This window comes from Necator americanus, chromosome II (genome assembly GCF_031761385.1).
Source record: "Necator americanus strain Aroian chromosome II, whole genome shotgun sequence".
NCBI classification, from domain to species: Eukaryota; Metazoa; Nematoda; class Chromadorea; order Rhabditida; family Ancylostomatidae; genus Necator; species Necator americanus.
Window position 1 is genome coordinate 33725539 of NC_087372.1, and position 21600 is coordinate 33747138.

The window sequence follows — 21600 nt, forward strand, 5'->3', positions numbered from 1 at the left end:
TCCACGAGGGGTCTGGTACAAGGCCAAAAGTTCGTTAGTCACGGTGATGCACACTTCCTTTCTGATCTTCCTTTTTTTAGTGGGGGGGGGACTGGGGATGTGGGGGATAACCGTTGTCCGACTCGCACGATCTGTGAAGTACGACCTCACGTTCGCATTAAATGATCGAGATAGCTATGCCAAATTGATGGTCATCATTACTGTATATGCGATGGGATCCGAGGACAGCCTCGAACATCTCGACTTCGCCAATCCGTATAGATGTTCTTTAAGTGCATCACATGAAATGACCATCAGTAAGTGAAGTTAATCATTTGAGATACTTCACTTGATTTGCACAATTTCCGACGATTTTTTAGTGTATGCAAGAGTCCACTCTTGTTCTTCGTCTAACTGATATTTCCTTTTGTGCTTGTTGTGCCTCAAAAACAGTACACCACGAAATTGATGATGTTGGGATCTTTTCGCAACAAGATAGAATTAGGTATGTAGATAAAGGTATGAGTATGAGAGCTATCACGCCCCTCTCCCTTAATTGTCCTACTGGAATACGGCGTGAGGGACGACTTCGTCGATCTAATTTCCCTGCGCAGCACCTAACAACGTCTCGCGTATGCGAACGCACGCGCAAGCACCGCGCGTTCGAGCGGAGAATCACTGTACTGCCGACGTTGTTTCCCTCGTCCGGTAAGCGCGGCGCAAGTGCGTGCGCCTGCATACGTGATAAGTTGAGTGCCTCGAAGTAAAACTTGGATTCGAAAGCCATTTTCCGCGTCGTTTTTCAGGACGATTAGGAGGACATGGACGTAATTGCGGTCATGCTTGTAATCTACACCTTTACCCCTAACTTTCATAAAGAGATTCCAACATTGTCAATTTCGTGGTATGCTGCCTGTGATCAATTACACTAGCACCCAAACTTCATTTGACAAATAAACATACTGGATTGCTCTATCCATACACTTATCAGTGTTATCCTAAACCCACATAGACATGTGATGTTCATTCTTAAAAATGAAAGTTGTTTGGTGGCATTGTATTAAGGATGGAAAAGAAGCTGTAAAAGGACTGTTCTTGAAGTTGAGCTCAGGTGAATATTTCTTCTGATTTTTTTTTAAAACACCGTTTCTCACAGATATCAGAAACAAAACTGTTTACTAAATACATAGTCGAAGTAGGTGATATGTGATGGCTTCTATGAAAATCAAAGGCGGCATACCACGAAAGTGACGATGTTGGGATCTTTCGTGGGCAATACAGGGTTCGAGATGTAAATAACGACTATGAGCGTCTTTAATTTCAGTTCCCTAGTCGGTTTTTTCTAACAAAGAAAATGAGAAAGGGCCTTCTGGACGTTTTTTTTCCTACGACACACGTTAAAACGCACCATACGAAACGTCCACCAGAGATCAAACGATAATCAGCACGGTTTCTCCAGAGTAATATTAAAATAAAACCGATGGATAGGGTGCAGAGAAAACCGGCACATGTACAAAGGTGGACAAAGACGACAATTATAAAATGCGTCGTCGGGAACTTCGTACAGGAAGGCCGTTTCACACCCCGTTTTTTAGGTGAAATTAGAGGGATTTGAGGGTTTTCACGCTCATACTCGTAATCTACACCTTATCTCATCTTATCTCTTGGAGAGATCTCAGCATTATCAGTTTCATGGTATGCTGCCTCTAGACAGGTCTTTTAAAATTTATGCCTGCAATATTTGCAAAAAAAATTCTATTCTTTCTCTGCATTTGGACTGATTTTGCTGATTCTGAGTTAGTACAAATGGTATGATTTAGGTATGAAATTTCAAGAAGTGGCCGATGCCAGCAATTCTGTGTTGGTTAGTCCTCATGTTTTGTTTCTATCACATCTACATAATTTCCAACCGTATTTACTCTACCTGGATGCTAGGAATGCAGCGAAAGACTTGTGAAGAATGTCTTCATAAGTGAAAAATAGCACTTATGCTTTAGAGAATGTCCAATTATTGTGATATTCAGCAGTACGCAGGACATGTTAGGTTGAATGAATGGCTCCCTACGAACTTCCTGATCAGGCCTTCCGCGAGGCGCGGTACTTTCACGTACATTACACATAAAGCCCATCTGGTTGATTAGTTTTCCTGGGATGCGCAGATGCGTTTATGTTCAGTTCAGAATCATTTGAGGTCGTATGAAGCGACCTGAGCTCGGTGCAGCTGCGTTGGAAGCGATGCCGTGGAGCGCAGCGACTGGGTCGAGAGAAAGTCCTTCTTAACACCACTTACCGTCTTGAAGGCAGCATACCACGAATCTGGGGTGGTGCGGATTTCAGGTGGAGTAACCGTACACGGGGTCGTAGATTATGAAGACCAGGGTGGCTCCGCTCATCTCTCCCTCAATCATTGCAAGCAGCCGGCCTCTGAATGCTGTTTTGTACGCTGTCTTCTATTGCAGCGCGCCACTCTTGCAAGCGTCGCTTCCCTTACTGCCTATCAGAGCAGTCCGAAATGATTTTCGACGAATCGCAGGGCGGAGGTGGCGCAAGGGGTGGAGCGTTGCACTATATGGCGTCATACAAAACAACATTCTGGAGGCCGCTGTTTGCAGTGATGCAAGGAGAGATGAGCGAAATTACCCCTCCCCCCTCCATAATCTACGACCCTGTTACGGATACTCCACCTGAAATCCACAGCACCTCAGATTTGTGGTATGCTGGTATTTAAAGTGAAGCTAGTGATGGTCCCAACTGGATCCTTAGCCCAAGCTCAACGCGCCGGTTCGAGCGGGGGAACGATAGAATTCGCGCCTTCCAACAGTTCCGAAACTTCACATGATGATTTGCTTGTGGGCTTACATGTTCTTACTGGTTTCGTGCTCAGAATCCAAACATTGGATGCTTTGGAGGGGAAGCCTCCCTGTTGTACACTTGTAATGTTCTTACTTGATGTCAACATGTTCTTACTTACAAGTGAGAACATGGCTTACATGTTCTAACATGTTCTTACTTACAAGTAAGAACATGTTAGAACATGTAAGCCTGCATAGTCCAAGCCATTATCTGATGTTACGGAACTTTCGCAAGGTGCGAATTCTATGCACCTCAGTTTGCGCGTCGCTGCTTACGTTACTGTGCTGCATTTTGTGCTGGTTTCACAACATTATACAATGACTTGCAACAGTGAGGGAGGTTGATGTAATAATTTTCACTTAATTTCAATTCGTGTCCTTTTTAGGACTAATACAGCAGCAGCAATAAATAACAAAATAAACCAATGATTTTTCTTGTTTTTCTTTTTTTTCATTTTTCTCCAGCGATGCAAGACGAATGTGTTGATTTTTAAGTTCATTTCAAACAAGAAAGTAGGTGCTATGTGCGATCTTTCTGAGAATCATCCTAGGATCTGTTGTATTTATCGATCAATCCTAGGAATTGTAATTAAGGAAAAACAGCATATATTGTACTCGTCATTGTTGAAATGTATCCCGAAAGAACAGGCCTGTCGTCGTCCTCTACCAGAATAAGTATGGAGGAGGATTGAGAGTGGATCCAGAGCGATCTACGATTCTATTCGGTCTAGCGTCAGCTCGACCCTACATGTAAAGTACGATAGACTTTTGGGTATGCAGAATGCAAACCATCCCAACAATGGAAGTAGTCCACGTAGACTCCACCGAGCAACTAACACAACAGCTCAAAATGCTGTTAATAATCAAGGGGCAAGAGTAGCGGTACTCGGCAACATTCATTTGTCCGATAATGCTGTTGACTTTCTGACCCTTGGGCCATGATTTTCAATTTCACATCGAATCGATGGGTCAACATTCGTGAAGTCACAGTAGGCCTCCACAAGCTTCGGGACCAGCTTCGAATCAGAGCAAGGAATGAAAGTAATCATCAACAGGCTGCAGCTATGAGCAGAAGAGCGCTACCCTCAACACCATTTCCACGCAACTTCTATAAAGAACCAGAACCAGCTCGCGAAACATACAAAATTTAGGATTTTACTATCCGGGGTGTTGTCCGCTTATAACCATCATAGACGACTTACTCTTAACAATCTCACGCGCGAGCATTGCAAGAAAATGGCTTCAAGAAGGAACATTCGAATTTGAGTAAGCGATAAAGGTGGGGAATTCGTAGTCATGTCACAGGCTCTTGATCGGGAAATAACAAATCTTCACTGCAAGATGAAACGATTTATCGCCGCGTAACAGAGAAAGAATTCCTTCTGCAGTGCAAACACTTGAATCATGTACGGATGTCTATAGGAGCATCTGCTGGTCTTGACGAACGATTTGTAAGCCGCCTCAAGCTTGACAAACCGACCTGCCCTGTGTTCTATAGCCTCATCAAAACGCATAAGCTGAACACCGATGAGATGAACTCAACATCAGCGGCAACATTCAAATTCCGACCAATAAAAAGTTGTGTGGGAGGACTAACGGATCGAATTTTGTGGTTCCTTAATAAAATCGTAAGTCAAATTCTGCCTAAAATACCATCTCATTTGTCGAACACGTACCATTTCCTAGAGCGATTACGCAATGCGAGAGTTGAGGGGAACTGCGTAATAGAGTCCTTTGACGTGACCTCACTCTACACGAATGTTAAAAAAAAAGTGAGGCGCCGCAAGCTCTCTCTGAGATGATAGATTTATATGGTAACAACTTAGAAACATATGACTTAGTAAATCTCGCATAATAATCCTTATCTAGGATTGCCTGAATTGTAATATCTTCAAGTGGTCAGGAAATTATTTCGCACAACTGAGAGCGCTAGCAATGGATCAACGATTAGCACCAGTAAAAAAAAAACAGGCGACTGCGCACAAATGAGGGTAATATATGAGATTGAGTGCTTGATGTGCGCTGCAACTTACATTGGGGAGATCGGTAGGAATGTTGGAGTGAGGATTAATGAACTCATGGCAGGAAAACGACGACAAAGTCTGGTAACACCACTAGGAAGGCACAGACATGAGGCCCACAACGGAAACGATTATGATGTGAAATGCGTTCTACTGGTTCATGAAACAGAAATATCGGCAAGGAAGACGTTGGAGGCGTTTTGGATTCTTAAAAGAAACCCTTCAGTGAATAATAGGAATGAATGCTTGTCGACAACGAATGAGTTCTTGCCACTTTTACCGCTCTGTGACCTATAACCGCCTGATGTTCTGTGTGTAGATCAAATTATCTATATCGTCGCTGGTGATCTACACGCAGCAATACTCACTGACTTGTACACTGAGTGACAAGTGCGTGCAACCAGCCGCGCCACATCCGGTGGAGCGAAACGTAAGACCATTTTCAATGTAGAGGGGTTTCTGTTTTCACTGCCTTGAACGATTATCGATAAATAAATAAATAACAACGAATACAGTAGCAATAGAACAATTTCCTTTTAAAGACATCGTTTTTTAGAGGTCGAGTGAGGATACACATAAACATAACCTAGCGTTTGGAAGAAATTCTCTGACGTCCTCCTATTTAGAATCGCATTTGCCCACGATGCGTTTATCGTCCAATGCAATATATTCTCATCTTTGGCCTCTTCCATCTATATCTTCTCTATGCGATCATTTATGCTGTCACGCAACTAGTAACCTATCATACGAAAGTTAAAGGGTCCCGAGTTATCTTGATGCTGCCAAATTTTGTTGTCTGGAAGGAGAAGGTGCGATGAGATTCTCGCAATTTTGATCTGTTCTATTCGAACTAAATTTTTCCTATTAAATGATTTTTTCCAGATAATTGTTTTCGTCACTTCGATATTTATCTGGCATTGGTTTTCGTCAAGTATCCTTGGGGTTTCGGCTGGTTGGCATCATTTCTCATCGTGGATACTGAACCTACGACCACAAATAAACATTAAACCACAACTTGTGAGCGTTTTTGGCGGCCTTCGAGGAATTTATTAAATAGTTAGACTGCAAAATAAAGAGGGGAGAGTGTTCTACTGTAGTTTGACATTTTAAAACATGAACTACACTTTTTTACACACTTTTTTTTACTTAAACTGACAGCAGCCTTTATGATGTTAAAAAAGCGTACACCTCACTCTCTTGTTACTTCCAGAAAGTTTTCTCAGCGACCGAATCCTGCCCCTCCACTAAATCCAACATATCGCTTTCTGTGGACGAAGTAAGTGATCGACACAGTAGAATAAATTTTGTTCGTATTTATTTATTTGTTGCAATAAGCTTGTGTCATAATTAGTAGCATTTTGTTCATCAGCACACGCTTAACCATGTGAAAACTGCAAAAAAAAATTGTTCAATTCAAAAATATAGTCTCAAAGCAAAAATTCTCGCTGCGTAGTGGGGCCAGTGGTTGTGTGAGTCCTTGGTAAACTGATAGGTATCGACCTTGCTGATATCCGCGAGATCAAAACTTTCCGCGCTTTTTTAATATATGGGATCTGCTGTCACTACGCCTGCGTTATTTTTCCCGCCATTACCGTAGCTATGCGATCAGAGTATCTAAAAACAGCGTAGGCACGAAACAAGCGGTATTAGGGTGTTTGCGGACGGGCATAAAGTTCTCACGGTAGATTACGAGTATGAGCTCAGCTACTACCGGTTTTTCCCCCAAACCGTCCCTGAAAAACAGCATGAGAAACGGCGACCGGTCCCCTATGCAACCTATTCATCGATTTTACTTGAAGAGGGTCCTGAGGAGATTATACTGACTTTCAACCGCTCGCTCGTGGACACAGTGCGTGTGCATGTGTGGCGTGTTCTCACGTGCCTCGTAAGGACAAACACTGTTTCCCACGTCCTTATTCAGGACAATAAGGAAGAGTTGAACGGAGAAACGTTAGCACTCCTAATCTACACATCGTACTCTATATTTGCCCGCAGAGATCTCAACATCATCAACTTCATAAAACGCTGTCTTTAAGTAGTGATTCCCACATACTTCAGTGACGAAGATTTAAAAGATGTAAATCTAAATTTGAATTTAAAACTAGGACATTGAGATGTATTAGTCTCCAACCACATCACTAAATCGTGCACCAGATGTAATTGCCTGTGAAATCCGTAGATAACCAGTAGTTCTGGTTTTTGGCGCCGGCAATTTCAGTTTTCAAAATTGCTATCACCCGCAACAGTAACCAACTGTGGCATCCAGGATCGAACAGAATAATAATTGTTTGGAACCGAAAAAGTTTCTACTTCAACGAAAAGAATTAATAGCTTTGAAGCATACGATATCAGTGAATTTTTGTGTCCACTTAGTTTTCATGTTTTTCGTACGATTTTAAATTTATGCTTTAGCTACTGGTGTTAACTGCTTGTTTTATCCAACGTAGGATTTGTTAAAGCTACTATTGAGAGAAAATTTGAGAGCAAATTCTTTAGTTTTGCTATATCGACATCTTTATTTTATCTTTTCATCATTTATTCTTTTATTTCATCTTCAGACTTTTTTATTGAAATGCACAATTGTTAAAGTGCAGAGTTGGTTGAAATCTGTAAAATTTAGGTGGACACAGACGTGGACCTATACTTGACACCAAAAAATAAAGAATTGGCTGGTGCGATGAAAAAACTAGAAATGGCAACTAACAGTGCTTCCTTTGCCAGTGACCTCGTTTCCTCGATAGCGGGGTTAGAATTTTTCTTTCGAAAATCATTCAAACTTATTCCTAGAAAGGAATCCTTGCATAAGAGTGCGATATAATGTACGCACATGTACAGTTTCACCAATAAGTAAAATCTTTATTATATGGACGTAAATAGACAAAGCGTGTTAGTTTTATTTCCTCTTTTTTTTTCGTTTTGACTCTCTTCTTCTCAGAAGCATTTCACGATCAAACTCTATTGACTCGGCCGTCTCTTTGGGATCGTATTCCGATGGAGAGGGTGTCGATGAAGTCGATTTGGATGAAGAAATGGAAAAGTTCAACTTCGCGGAGGTGATCACTTTTTTTATTCCGTTTGGTTGTAGATAAAGTTGCATTTTCCGTCCAGCTGCGCTCTGTTATCATTTTTATGGTAGAAATTTGAGCACTTAAGGGAATTTTTCTTGCAACATGACCATTGTAATCTGTCCAAACACCACTTCTTAATTTCCAGCTCTTAGCTTTTTATGGTTGAAATATTTGAACGTATAGTGGACTTTGACTAATTGGAAAACATCCTGAAGTTTTTATTGCCAGGTTGATATCGCTTGATCTCTGAGCTGTGTTCCGTCGTCTACGAACTCTTCGTTGCAACCTTACAGCTTTAAAGGCATCAGCCCATGATTCTGAGGTGGTACGGGTTTCAGGTGGAGTATTCGTATACGGGATCGTAGATTATGGAGAGGTGGGTGATTCCGTCCATTTCCTGCTAATTGCCGTGAAAAACGGCCCGGACGATACGGCTTTGAGCGACCCGGCGCGCTCCTTTCTACAACGAGTTCGATTGGAGCGCGCCAACCTTGTGCACGCGCCGCATCTTCCGGCCCGTTTTTTTAACGGCAATTAAGAAGAAATGAACGGAATCATCCCTCTCTCCAGAATCTCGTATAAGAATACTCCACATGAAATCCGTACCACCTCCGATTCGTGGGGTGATGCCTTTTAGAGTGGGTCTCACAACGGACCCGACCGCAGACACCGGAAAGTTGAAAGTAGCGCTTAGATCAGCTGAATTTCGATTTGAATTTGAATTTTGATCTATTCATAAAGCAAAGGAAAGAAGTTGAGAGTAGAATTACCTCTCAGCGTGAATGTTTTGCAGTCGACGCTGCAGTACGATTTATCTGAGTTGTTTATTATAAAATATTAACTGAATTTCTGCATTATATTATCTGATTTTTTTCCACTTTATCTGAGATTCTCCTGGGAAAGTGCAAAAATTTGCAGAATTCTGTCACCTAAAAATTTAAATTTCTTGATCTAGTTTTATTTAAATTCTAATTTAAAAACTCCTAAGTTAACGTGCACTCTCATCTCATCTCGTCTGGCCGATAATTATACGAGTAGAAGCTGACCAAGCTCTTTTCTGGTTCCAATAGAGTCGGAGAGTTTTTCCATGTAGAAGAATGTTTAGCTTTTTCTTGCGTAGTCACCGAATCCAAGTACGCATAGAAAAGTTTAGCCCTTCCTGTAATTTCTGGTGAATTTTTGTTTAAAAAGTTTAATTTCAAAATGAAGTGGTTAGAAAGTTTAAATTCAAAATTAAGTTTCCTAATGCTTGAACACATTTCTGGATCAATCCTAATATGTGAAGAAGTGACAGATTCCCTGCTTAAATCTAATTGAACTTCGTTTTGTAGCCAATAACAGACGACTGCGATGAAAACAAACCTCTTCTCGGTGAAAATGGAAAGGATCCGAAGGAAACCTCTCAGTTCCGGATGTCACTCAGAGAAGTGGCTAATGAAGTGCTTACCAAGGTGCTCTAGCCTCCTCATGTTTCCTAGTTTTTCTAATGAAGAGTTAAATGGATCTAGTTTTTCATAAGGGAAATATTTTAGATCTCGATCGCATCCAATGGATTCCGTTCCAAAATCCCACGTCCAATTGATAAGGAGCGCTTTAATACTAGGAATGCAGCCGCTAACAGTGCACTTCGTAAGCGTTTCCTGAAACGGAACGTGTCGCCAGGATTCGAAGAATGTAGCTTATTTGCTGATGAAGATATCTAAAATCAATTTTTTGAAGGAAAAGAAAAAAAACAATGTTGTAGTGAAACTGTCGATTTTGTCTTTATGTGAAAGTAATAAAAATTAGAGGAAGAATTAAAATTAGTGGTAAGACAACAAAGATGATCCTAAACAATTGTGACTGTAGTCATTAGTTAACACATTCGCGTCCTTCATCGTCAAATGCTCCTTCGAGATTGATCACGCCAATATCGATCCATTGTTCAGGTGTAGGATTTCCATTGTGTATGAACTTCTTCGGAATTGTGAACTTGATCTTTCGAGAGCATGGCTAAATAAGTAAAACATATAAAACGTCACACTCGTCAAGTGTTACCTTGCAAAAAAATCCTTTTTTTTCTACACGAATTATAAAAAAAAAATAAATTGCTCCGAATTAACGTTTTTTCTCCGTTCTCATTGACGTACTTTTAACTTTTTAATAACACTAAGCGCAGATTTTTTTTTTGTTAAAAGAACATTTAATTACATAAGGATCATCATCACTCACCAAGTTTGGAAAGAAAAAACTGTGAGGGATTTGGCCTCACTATTCTGCCCAACCTCCAGAACGGTTTACCGCCTCACAGTGGCGTATTTCCGATCAGATTTTTCACCGCTAGGAATGTATGCCTTTTTATGGACGTTCAGTAGAGCACGTTTGTAAATTTTTGAAGAGAATGGAAGTTTCGGAGCCTTATGTGATGTGGGATACCAAGATGGTCTAAATAACCTTCTGATCACGAATATAATAAACATTTCATCTAATTTTTAGAAATTAGCGTAAATCCCATAAACACCTCTTCCTTCCACGGAAGTGGTTCCGCCAGAAATGCCAATGGCAGGATTGCGATGTGAAAGTAATTAACGGAGATTGCGGGAACTTTGCTTGTTTTCAAGCTACACATTGGTCACAACTAAATTTTTGAAGTTAATTTGAAATCAGGAGATTGGTTTTTGCTGCATTTGCTTTCGGATGGGTTTTCAATTTTAATTTCGCCTATTCCCAAGGATTCCAACGGTTTGCAACGGATCAATCAGTCGGCACTGGATTTTGTTTTGGGATAGAAATTAGTAGCGGTGTTGTAGAGGTGACTCTGGGCGTCGAACTGCAGTGCAGTGCAGCTGAGGTACGTCCTCTGGCAGCCTCTCCCTGGCTAAGATGGGGTTCGACACATACGACATTCCGACTCTTCTTCGCAATCGCAAGCCTAGCTAAGAGTAAACCACTGCTAAGATTCAGCACCGATTTCTTCTAATTTGTTTTTCTCCTGAACATCCATAACGTCGATTTAAACACTCTCCAGAAGGTTCTCTGGACGTTGTATGAATTTAGCGCGGAATCTGTAGAATCCTTGACAGGGTAAAAGAGCCAGAAATATCAAAAATTGGTCTCCTTGTGAGGCGGGCGAACTAGCGGAGGACAGTTCTGAAAGTAGTGATGCACTTCTTCAACGCGTTGTTGATGTTCCGGAGCACTGCCGTTGCTCAAATTCCGCAGCGCCATTCATAGAAAATGACGACTCTAAGTTCCTCAAGGGGAATCAATAAGGAATCGAAAGTTCTGGTCTTTCCAAAAAAGAACAATGATAAGAATTTCTATCAACCATTAACTTTCTTTCCATTCTCACTCTTTGTTTGTCATCCTCCGAAAAACTATTTGAAAAAAGAGGATGACTAGATCCCATTTGTTTCCCTGGAGCCATGTTCTCATTTTCTAACATCAACTTTCACTTCGAATTCCATGTCCGTTCCTCATTTAACTTATTTACCACATCTGGACTCAACATTGGTTTGCCTGGGTTTTTCGAAATCCTTTCTTTAAATCGATGGCGTTCTAGTGGGGTAAAAAGTGGGTGTTGGTGCACAAATTCGTTCTTTTCTTCCATAATAAACAAAAAGTAAGAAATTTTAAGATTGAAATTCCCATCTAAAATATAAATCTATTCGGAAACATGCATAAAATATCGAATGATGGTGGTATGTTATAATAGAATATAATAAGATAGATATAATAAAATATGTATAGTAGGAATAATAATATATAATGTAATATGGTCCAAGAACTCGCCGTTTGCTCATCCCTGCACTCGTGCCAAATGTACATGACTGGATCGATCGGAGTCATTTCATGTGTTGTTCCTGTCACCTCAAAACGACCACGTTCATCCGTTCTTTTTTCGTCCAACGTGTCATCTGGATCCGGTCCTGAAAATGATTATAGAAGTTCTTCAGACTTCAGCCACAAACAAAGAAAACTGTAAAGAAAACCCATGTACCGTAGTCAATGTCAACAATTCGAACTTTACTGTAATTCGCCGGTACAGAACCACATTTCAGTACGCCACGGACTGCTACACCTTGTTTACGCATTGCCAAACATACGCCAAAACATACTAGTAGGTAAATGGCAACGGTTTGCCAGAGTCTCATCTGAAAATGTTGGTGTATTCTAGTGATTTCTTATTAATTTATTTATTAGGCTAAAATGAGAGCAGCCAGTAACACGAGAAGGAAGCTATCGATTGGTCGTATAAGTGTTAGTATAAAAGCGTAAATGAATCGATCGGGTAACTGCTGTGGAATCCTATAATCCTATTTTAGAATAAGAAAATATCGTCCAGAAGAGAGCCATGGTTGAAAAATGGTAGGGGGTTGAGACGAATCCGAGAAAGGAGTGTTTTCCAAACTAGTTCCAGCATTTTGGACTATGGACAGATAACACAACTACTCCGAACTCTGAGCTGCTATTTCTTTACCGTGACCTTCAGCGGACGTTTTTCGCATTCTCTTACAAGGGACACGAAAAAATTTCTTTCTCCTTCTTGGTCCAGACTGATGTTGAGATGCTTGAAAACATGAGACTCAGGATTGCAAAAATTAGTTTGAAAAAGGGTCATATATTCGTGACCAGCGCATGAAATGGTCCCTCCCAATACATCTAAGGTGATTTAAGTACGCATGATCTACGATGTTAGGTTTAAAACGCTAGTTATTGAAACGACATCGGTTTTTATGCGAATGAATTAATTTGGGATTACGGTATAGCTGCTACGGTAACTGTAACTCATAAATAACCACTTTAACTGGATGCGAAAGGGTTAGTTCCTGCACTAACTATGAATGTGTGACCCATTTTCACAGATTATCCCAATGTTTCGCTAAATCAGAACATCTAGGCATAAATTTTCACTTATTCTCAAATTGAAAATAAATGGGTATATAAAGTAAAATAGAAAACAAGCATATAAAATAGAATTAAGTGTAATAAAAATAGTAGTGTAGCACAAAATTGGTGTATAAAATAAAAAAGTATTATATGAAATAAAATTGTTGTAACCATATAAAATAAAGTGTTATATATAAAAGTGAATGAAATAATTAATATTTCCAAACCAGTAATTGTTTTTGTAATCAGAACCCCATAGAACCTCTAGGCGCAATGTTCAAACGATATCTACAGTACAGATATACCGTAACTGAAGAAATTAGCTATGTGATTGGAAAAGTAACGTGAAAAACCTTTTCGTACAACTAATACACGTGCTCAGGAAAATTTCTTGGGATCCAGAAGATCAAAATATCTGAAAACTAAATAGTTCAGTGTATTGAAGAGTGGAAGTGCTGCATGAAGTAGGGGGCTCTGTAGACGACTGGTTGGCTATCAGCTCTTATCTCCCGACATAAACAACGTAGCGCCATATCATGTCCGAAGCAGAGCACCGTCCTTTCGAAGGGAATCGATTGTTGAAGTCCTCTTTTGACTTTTAAAGAACCTCGGCATCAATGTTCAAAATTTCCATTTGAGTTGAGCCATCCACGAGGTCCCGAAAATTTTCCATACGATCTACAGTTCCACTTGTAGTTACGAGATCCAAAAAGTGGACTTAGGATTCTGTTTGTTGGGCGCCGGAGAAGATGTTTGATCGGATAAATCACGATTTCACCATTTCAGGCTCTACAGAAGTGAACTCGCGAGGAAACGTCAACGAAGAATAGAGGACCTTAACAACTTCGTGCACAGCTCAACCAAAAAAAAATACTGATTTTCCCTATCCTAGAATTATTCTTTTGAATTTCACAAATTTCAATTTCAATTCTTTCTTCTGAATTTCAAAAAAAAAATCATATGAATCCTGTGTTATCTGCGAATTTATGAAATTTCTGTTTTAAATGTTTGTTTTAAATGTTAATGTTTTTAATTGTTTTAAATGTGAGGTCAAATCCGAGGAAGAAAAATGTTCTTCAGAAACTATTGATAGTCCGCATTGAACTAAGCGGATAGGTCTGCGTCGAACGAATGTTGTCTAAGGATATGCTGACAGCCTTGAGATCAGGTAACCCTGGGGATATTCCAGATCCTGGTAACTTAATATCTGCGCTAAACTTCATAAAAAAAGAGGCTAGTCGCATGGAGCCAGTATCCAAGACGTCTGCAAACATTGTAGCTGGTCTTTACCAGCGGAATTGACATGCAAGAGGAGGAAACTGCGGCGATAGTGAGGGAATGTAAGAAGAAGAAAAGAGAAAATGAAAGCTACGGTGGTACGTCTGTTAAAATAACGTCTCTTAATCGTATTTTACCTCAAAATTACTTTTTTTGTTAATTGATTGATATAATACACTCGAAGTACACCAAAATGACCGCCTGTCACTTCCTGTCACTTCCTATTTTGTCCACTTCATTTTATTTTTTGTGTGATCATTATAACTCGATCTTCCTCTGCTGGAACACAACACAGTGAGGTTAGTCTGAGTACAAAAGTAGAATTGCCTTGAAAAAGGAAAAGAATTGAAGAAGAAGGAAAAGAAAGAAAAACAAGAAAAGCATGAAATTTGGAAAAGAATTAATAAATAGATTTTCTTCTATGCACGAGAAGAAAAAAGACCAGAGGGAATTCGTGAACAGCAGAATACCTACACTTCCGTAGCAATTCAGCAAATCTTTAAGAATTTCCAGGAAAGGAAATTCAAGGAAACCCGGGAAACAACAGAAATACCTAATTTCCAAGGCAGTGGTTTTAAGATTGAATTGAGAGGTTTAATTTATGCATGCTACCGTAATCCTTCAGCAAGATTTCGGATTTCAATCTAACATCATTGGTATCGCGAAGAGATTATTTGATGGAGTAATTTTGTTATATCAACCAAATATTAAATTGGAGAAAATTCAGATTTAGAAAAAAGTCTTTTTCTTCCTTGCTGTTAATGGAATGCAGTGAGTGAAAGAGCACCACAGATTTCGAAAATTTCCTTTTTTTTATCTTAAAAAAAACTTCTTCAGATCAGAACACTATGTTTTTACGTCGTTGTGGATAGTACAAAGATGGACATGAAAAATTGAATCGATTGAAAATTGTGTCTTCGATCAAATGCATATATTTACACTTGTTTTGTTCCCATAAAATGAGCAATCAACGAAAATTTTCAAGATAACAACGCCCTCATGGTGCTGTCGACCGTTGCTTCTGTTGACGGTAAACAGAGGGGAGAAATCTTCTTTTCTGCTCTCTACTCACTACTAAATAACTTTAGTAACTTGTTATTTCTTCGAGATAACACCGACATACAATTTTTCAATGTTTCTTAAAGGCAGCACACCACGAATCTGGGGTGGTACGGATTTCAGGTGAAATATTCGTATACGGGATAGTAGATTATGAAGAAGGGGGGGGGGGGTAAGTCCGTCCATTTCTTCCTAATTGCCGTAGAAAACAGCCCGGAAGATACGGCTTCGAGCGTTCTGGCGCTCTATTTTCTACAAGGAGTTTGATTGGAGCGCGCCAGCCCTATGCGGCGCCGCATCTTCCGGGCCGTTTTTTACGGCAACTAGGAAGAAATGGACGAAATCACCCCCCTCCCCCGTATACGAATACTCCACCTGAAATCCGTACCACCTCAGATTCGTGGGGTGATGTCTTTAATCAAAATTTTTGCTCTAATTGCTTAGCTAGCACATATTAACATAGCACCTCTGAAATAAATGTTCCATGAGGATTGCAGTACTGGAATTCTAGTGTATGAATGGATTCTTATCAGCACGGCACCAATGTATTTTGATTTTTGCTTGCCATCAACGATAGAAAACTGATAGAGTTAACCGCTTTCTGACCTTCATTCGGTTAAAAAAAAATTCTTTCATTACGCTAGAAATTCTCGCCCTTTACAACCTAGACATGAAAACGTTTGGCTTTGGAGAAGGTTCGAGAAAGAAACGTTTACAAATGATCTGAGACAACAGAAGATCACTAATTTTTAAACTTAACTTTGTATTAACTTAATATGAACTAAAATTTAGCAAATAAAATTTCAAAAAAATAATGAAAGACAAAAAAAATAGATAAAATAACAATAAATAAAATAAAACGAAATAAAAGTTGTTTCAGCAATAAAAGAAAAGGTGAGGGTCCGGAAGAATTGCAGGCAACAATGCTATACAATGCAGGCAACATTCATTATAAATATTCCGTAGAACTGTGATTTGATCAAATGGAAGAATCCTTAGAGAAGATGAAAATGAATAAAAGAGATAGAGAAGAAGAGGAAAAAGAGAAGTTCGTCTCGTTCCAGCATGTGTTGCCATCACAGTATGACACTTCTGAAATTTCTCTGCTTTGATTTTCTAAACACCGCCTAAGCAAAATCAAAGCAGGAAAAACACCGTCTTTATCCTCATTCATCGATTGGTTTTCTTTTTTTCTGACAAATCTAGTACGTGCGTATGTAAGGCTGTGTCAAAAGCAACGTATCATGAAATTTTCGATTTTGGATCCTTTTGTGGGCACTCTCGAGAGTTCGAGGTGCAGATTACGAATATGGCCGTGGCCATGCTCATTTTTCCTCAATTTCCTTGAAAAACGGCATAAGAAACTGTCCTAGCTCTCAGGAGGTACGTTAAAAGTGCAGTTTTTCGACACGCGCTGCGTCCACGAGCGAGCGAGCCGAGAATCAATGAAGTCTTCTCAGCAGCTCCTTCAAGGTAAAGCCAATGAATAGGGTGCTGAGGAAACCTGCCCATCCATAAGCGCGTTCTAAAGTCCCTTGTAGGAAATAAAGCGATTCCCAAGCTGTTTTTTCAAGGATGGATAGAGAGGATTGGGTGAGCCCACGCTTATAGTCGTGATCTACATATCAAACTCTATAATTTCCACGAAAGAGCCAAACATCAAAAATTTTATCATTCGTTGCCTTTCAAAATACAACTTCTTCTGGACTTGCATCGAATCACCTCGTAACTCTGAAAAAAAAAACTTCATTGGAAAAAAACTGAAGGAATTCCATCATCTCCGCTCCATTCGCGTTTCTTCTCAGGTAATTTTACACGAATCGCAAAAATTAGATGGGTTCCCTCATCTTCGCCTTCAACCTCTGATCTTTGGTATGGTGCAGTGATCTACGCCATATCGATATTGTGAGAGGTGATTGGATACCTTTCGGTTGCTTTTAGTTGGACTTTTGACAAAGGCACACTACTTTATATTATATTATGTTGTTCTATGCTCTTTCCGGGGATTGTTGAATTTTTTCGATGTAACTTTAAGAATTCTCTGTCGTTATTCAATAAATTTCTCAGTAATTCACTTTCGGCTTCGGTTAGTGTGCTTTGTAATTGTCTCAGATCAGAAATTCTAACGACGACACCTCCAATGGAAATTCTGGAGTAGTGTACATAAATACGGATTACTTTCTTACGCCTAAATTCACTTCGAAATTTAGAAAAAAAACTATTTTTTCCTTTGTTTTCGGGAATTGTAGCATTTCCAATCACTTCTGCGTTGGGATCGCACCGAACGACTTCGACTATGACTTTCAGATCTGCTCCTTCTAGAACGGGGCATTGTTAGTTTAAAAAAAGTAAATTTTTCATTTTTTTTTCGTCCTGCAAAGTTGTGTGCTAGAAAGTGGTTAAGCTACAGCTGCACATGATTTCTCGCCGATTTCTTGTTGCTTTTCGTCACATCCTTGCCAGATGTGTTTCGGGCACGATGTGTTTTGCTTTCCTGCTATCTCGTTCGCCTCGCATTGGCGGCTGTTCCTCGGAGGTGTGTGCCGCTAGCGATCTCGCTAATATCCATATTATTGATCAGGCGACGATCAGTGTGTTTGCAGTGTGAATTTCTCTCCGCTCGGTAATTTTGACCACATGTAAGTATAAGAAAGAAAAGGTCTGTTGTGCTCACCTGACCTACTAATCAATCAGCATACGCCTGAAGTTAGACAAATTCCCATTCCTCCTCTCTATTCATTCTCTTTTCCTTTCCAGAAAATTTATTAATTCGTATAGAATATTTCTAATCCGCTATTCCTCCTAGTTTATAACGTAGATTCGATGACTGAACATTTTTATATATTTTTTATATATTAATACTATTATTTATATATATTATTATTTTTATATATATTTTATATATTATATTTATATTTTATATATGATTATTGTTTTTATATAGATATTTATACTTTTCTCTTTTTTATATTTTTTCATCGCTGGGTGATTTAGAAAGTAAGAAATCTTCTCACAAAACTACTAGTACCAATCCGGCTGATTTTCATTTTGACAGTACGCATTTTTTCCGATTCCCGGGAGTTGTACGGCCCCACTTTTTTCTGATACTGTAGCGATCTATTTTAGAGGAGTAATGGAAGGAAATAGGAATTCAACACATTTTAAGTTATGGATCGCTGGTCTGGGTCACGATCACGCAATGTCAAACGTTTTAATCACGAGATTTAATTAGGGAGCCTCCTCAGGTGAATGGGGTCTAACTCATGAGGCTTCAGCTCAAGCATTGAGGATCCTCTCGTCGTCTGTTCTGAAGTGAAAGGGCCCTTTCGCCTACCGTTCAAAAGTGAGGGGGTCACTGGCTCCGATTATTGCATCGATGAGTGAAACGGCGAAAATCCTGAGCCAAATGTTTTCTCCATTTTGATGGGTCGCCAAGGAAGAGGCGAAACGAGTCACCCATAATAATTTTTAATCTTTATCGTTGTCATTTTTTTTTTGAAAATGGACTTCGCTATGACAAAGCTGTTTCGGCAGCAAACCTATCTAGTGATCGTCTTCCCAGTTGAAAAGGTTTGATACTCCTAACCTTTAAATATTGGATATCGACATGCACCGCTGCGGAAAACTCCATCCAAACTAGTTTTCATACCTGTTAAAAAAGTTGGTGGAATCTTAGCTTGAATCGCTGAACTGGGCGAATTCTGTTTACAGGGGAACCGGCACCGTTGCAAAAAAAGAAAGGTTGCAAAAAAAAAGAGTAGCCGAGTTTGAACCTATATCCGATATATCTGTCCTACGGAGCATAAATACGATGGAAACGAAACCATTCGCGACTTCTTCTTTTTCCAATCCTACTATCCACTATTATTTGATTGATTTGTTAACAGAAACAAGGGTGCAACGATATTTCGCTGTTGACCCTTGTTCGCCGTTTGTTTCAGTAACATTATCAGTGCTGGGACGAGTGGGAACGAATTTTCGCGGCGTGACGCGTTTGTCCGCAGAAAAATTTTTATTGGCTGCAACCAAGGCAAATTTTTCTGCTAGAATACACTTATTCAGCCGGGAAAATTTTATTGGATACAGGCTCTGTTCATTTCCGTTTCATTGACCAATCCACCCATCACAAAAGCTGCAAATGAAAAGTTCATAGCAGAGCTTCCACTGACATACCGAACGGAGCCAAACGAACTGAAATTTGGTGCAATTACGTAAGCGATGGCGTTCGAGATGGGACCTTTTCTTGCTCCAATCGGACTCAGAGCAGGGAGCATTGTTCGAAGGCTCCGCAGTATACGTTTTTCCAACCTAATAGGATAAAGAAGGATTAGGGCGGAATTATGGTGAATGTCACTGGCCATCAGCAACAAATCAGAGGCACTTCTCTTTCGAATTTCTCTCCAAACATCGAAATTGTGGAAGTTGCGAAACATTTACCAAAATACTCACTAATAATTTTCTAATTAACACACTTTTTGTTTAGACACCAAGTTTTTATTTGCTAATGATACTAAGAGCAATTTCGTCATTATCGTGATTATGCGCGATTTATTGATGTTGTGTTAATGTTGTTATTGCTCATTTGTTGTTTGTTATTTACTGATATTTTCGCTTTTGTCGATTCTCGGTTTCATTTTTTTCCGTTTTCTTCTCCCGATCCTATCCATTTACTCGAAGTGCGGGAAATTTTCGCACTTCCTCATCATTCTCTCATCATCCTCATTTTTTTCTGTGCGCTGATCAAATCACGGATTTCAAGTGGAGAGTTTCTGTCGGGATAAGCGACATCGTCAATCTTTTGCTAGGATTTGTAGGTAAACATGGAATCTGTTCGTATCTTCAAGCGCACTTGGTCAACATTACATCCGTTCCTCAACGCAGTTCTTTCCTACTCCTTCATACTGCCGAGCTGTCAATGTGCTCCCCCCTCCCTCCCCCGGGAAACCATGAGCTACAATTTCCCGGGATTTTTACAGTTAATTTCCCGTATCCGATTTTTTTAGCCTGAAATTCATGGGCAGATTTGCTACTGTAGGTGCTACCGTTCCTTCGAAAAAAAGATTTTCTTCCGCAGCTGGATTGACTCTCTCCTTCTAAGAAATTTTTGTCCGCTGTCTGAAAATTCTTTACATATTTACACTAATAAATAGTGAAGTACTACCGTATCTTACAATAGAACCTGTAATTTGCTCGCCACAGAACCTTGGATCGGTCACAGTAGCTCTCAGATCATGATATGCATCGTGTACCAGACTAACATCGTAATAATCCGCATTTGCTTGCTTGATCCTTCTAAGACGTTTTTTTTTCTGAAATATCCAAAAAAGTATCTGAAGGTCTTTTTTCATTTTATTCAGAAGAGCGTGCAATGCGGTCGCTAGGCACAAAAAATATTACTACATTAAAGATATTTTTAAAAACTCATTGAATCATCCTTGGTGGATGAGAGGTACCGCCACAATGGGCTACTTCTCACAATTCTTTCTTAGCAGTGGAACTGCATACTTCTTTTTCTTCAGAATATTGTATTCTATTATTAACTTTCTGGATTTTAAGAGATCTTCCAAGCCATGCTAAAAAAAAATCGCCACACAAAACAAAGTGATATTTTTTCCCGGCTTGGCTTTTTACCGATACAATTCTCCATAATAATTGCAAACATCGTGCGGATTTATTTGTATTGCAATGATGACGAATCCGTATTCGAGGAACCCGTTAGGTGCGACTTCAACGTTAGGGCTATCCCTTGAATTTGACACAGTGACCGTGAGTTCACACGGTACTTACTTATGTTTCTTACGGCACTATTCAAAATCGCCTAGAATATAGAAGAGTTATTTGTCTCGTTGACCACATCAGTACAGTTTTGTAACATAATTGCACTCTAGTAAAGTAACCTTAACGTACTGTAGCGTACTGTAGAATTTTTCGGAACCCCTTTACTCGTAATCCTAGTTAATAAGAATACACTAGTAGCATTAGGTTTGTTGTCGTTTCTGGATACAATGAAACGATTCAGCTAAGTCCTAATATTGGATCGCTAAGCATGGGTATAATAGTTTATTACGGTCGATCACTTTTGTATAGCTATGGTAGTCAAGGTGCAGTAATATTACTGTAACTACATGGTTGTATATGTATAGTACTGTACAGCTAGTACAATAATATGCATAAATACGGAATAATACATGTACAGTAATACAGTGCTACAGTAATATTGTTATTGTTAGAAAATGTTAGTGATATCTACAAAACTCTAGGATTCTGGTGAGGTTTGTGGACACCACCAGAACATTCTTTGAGAGATTTGTTTGATTTTATTCTTCGTAGACTTGATAGCAGTAAGAATGCGTCAGGAACATCAGGACTGTTAAGTCACTATCGTAGTTAACTACTGTAGCTGTGTGTTAAGAAGTGCTTGTTTAAATTTTCTTTATATTTTTTATAGAAACGAGTCCTCATGAGTCAGTTATG

At 39.5% G+C, this 21600-nt stretch overlaps 2 protein-coding genes across 3 annotated transcripts; one reads left to right on the top strand and one right to left on the bottom strand.

Moving 5' to 3' along the window:
• Positions 1-1014: 1014 nt before the first annotated feature.
• RB195_020327 (uncharacterized protein) lies at positions 1015-9623 on the top strand (the record flags this gene model as incomplete). 2 transcript variants are annotated; one of them, XM_064188573.1, is made up of 9 exons in its annotated part: positions 1015-1090; positions 1800-1843; positions 5479-5661; positions 5735-5869; positions 6063-6128; positions 7473-7597; positions 7788-7905; positions 9252-9371; positions 9453-9623. In XM_064188573.1, 9 exons carry the CDS (start codon positions 1015-1017, stop codon positions 9621-9623), a joined length of 1038 nt encoding a protein of 345 aa, XP_064044453.1. The 2 variants fall into 2 exon arrangements, with proteins under 2 accessions (XP_064044453.1, XP_064044454.1); XM_064188572.1 differs by lacking the exon at positions 1015-1090 and having other exon boundaries at positions 1802-1843.
• Positions 9624-9771: 148 nt separating this feature from the next.
• Positions 9772-12053, bottom strand: RB195_020328 (uncharacterized protein; the record flags this gene model as incomplete). The annotated part of the gene is made up of 3 exons (XM_064188574.1): positions 9772-9912; positions 11692-11828; positions 11900-12053. 3 exons carry the CDS (start codon positions 12051-12053, stop codon positions 9772-9774), a joined length of 432 nt encoding a protein of 143 aa, XP_064044455.1.
• Between the last annotated feature and the right edge of the window lie 9547 nt (positions 12054-21600).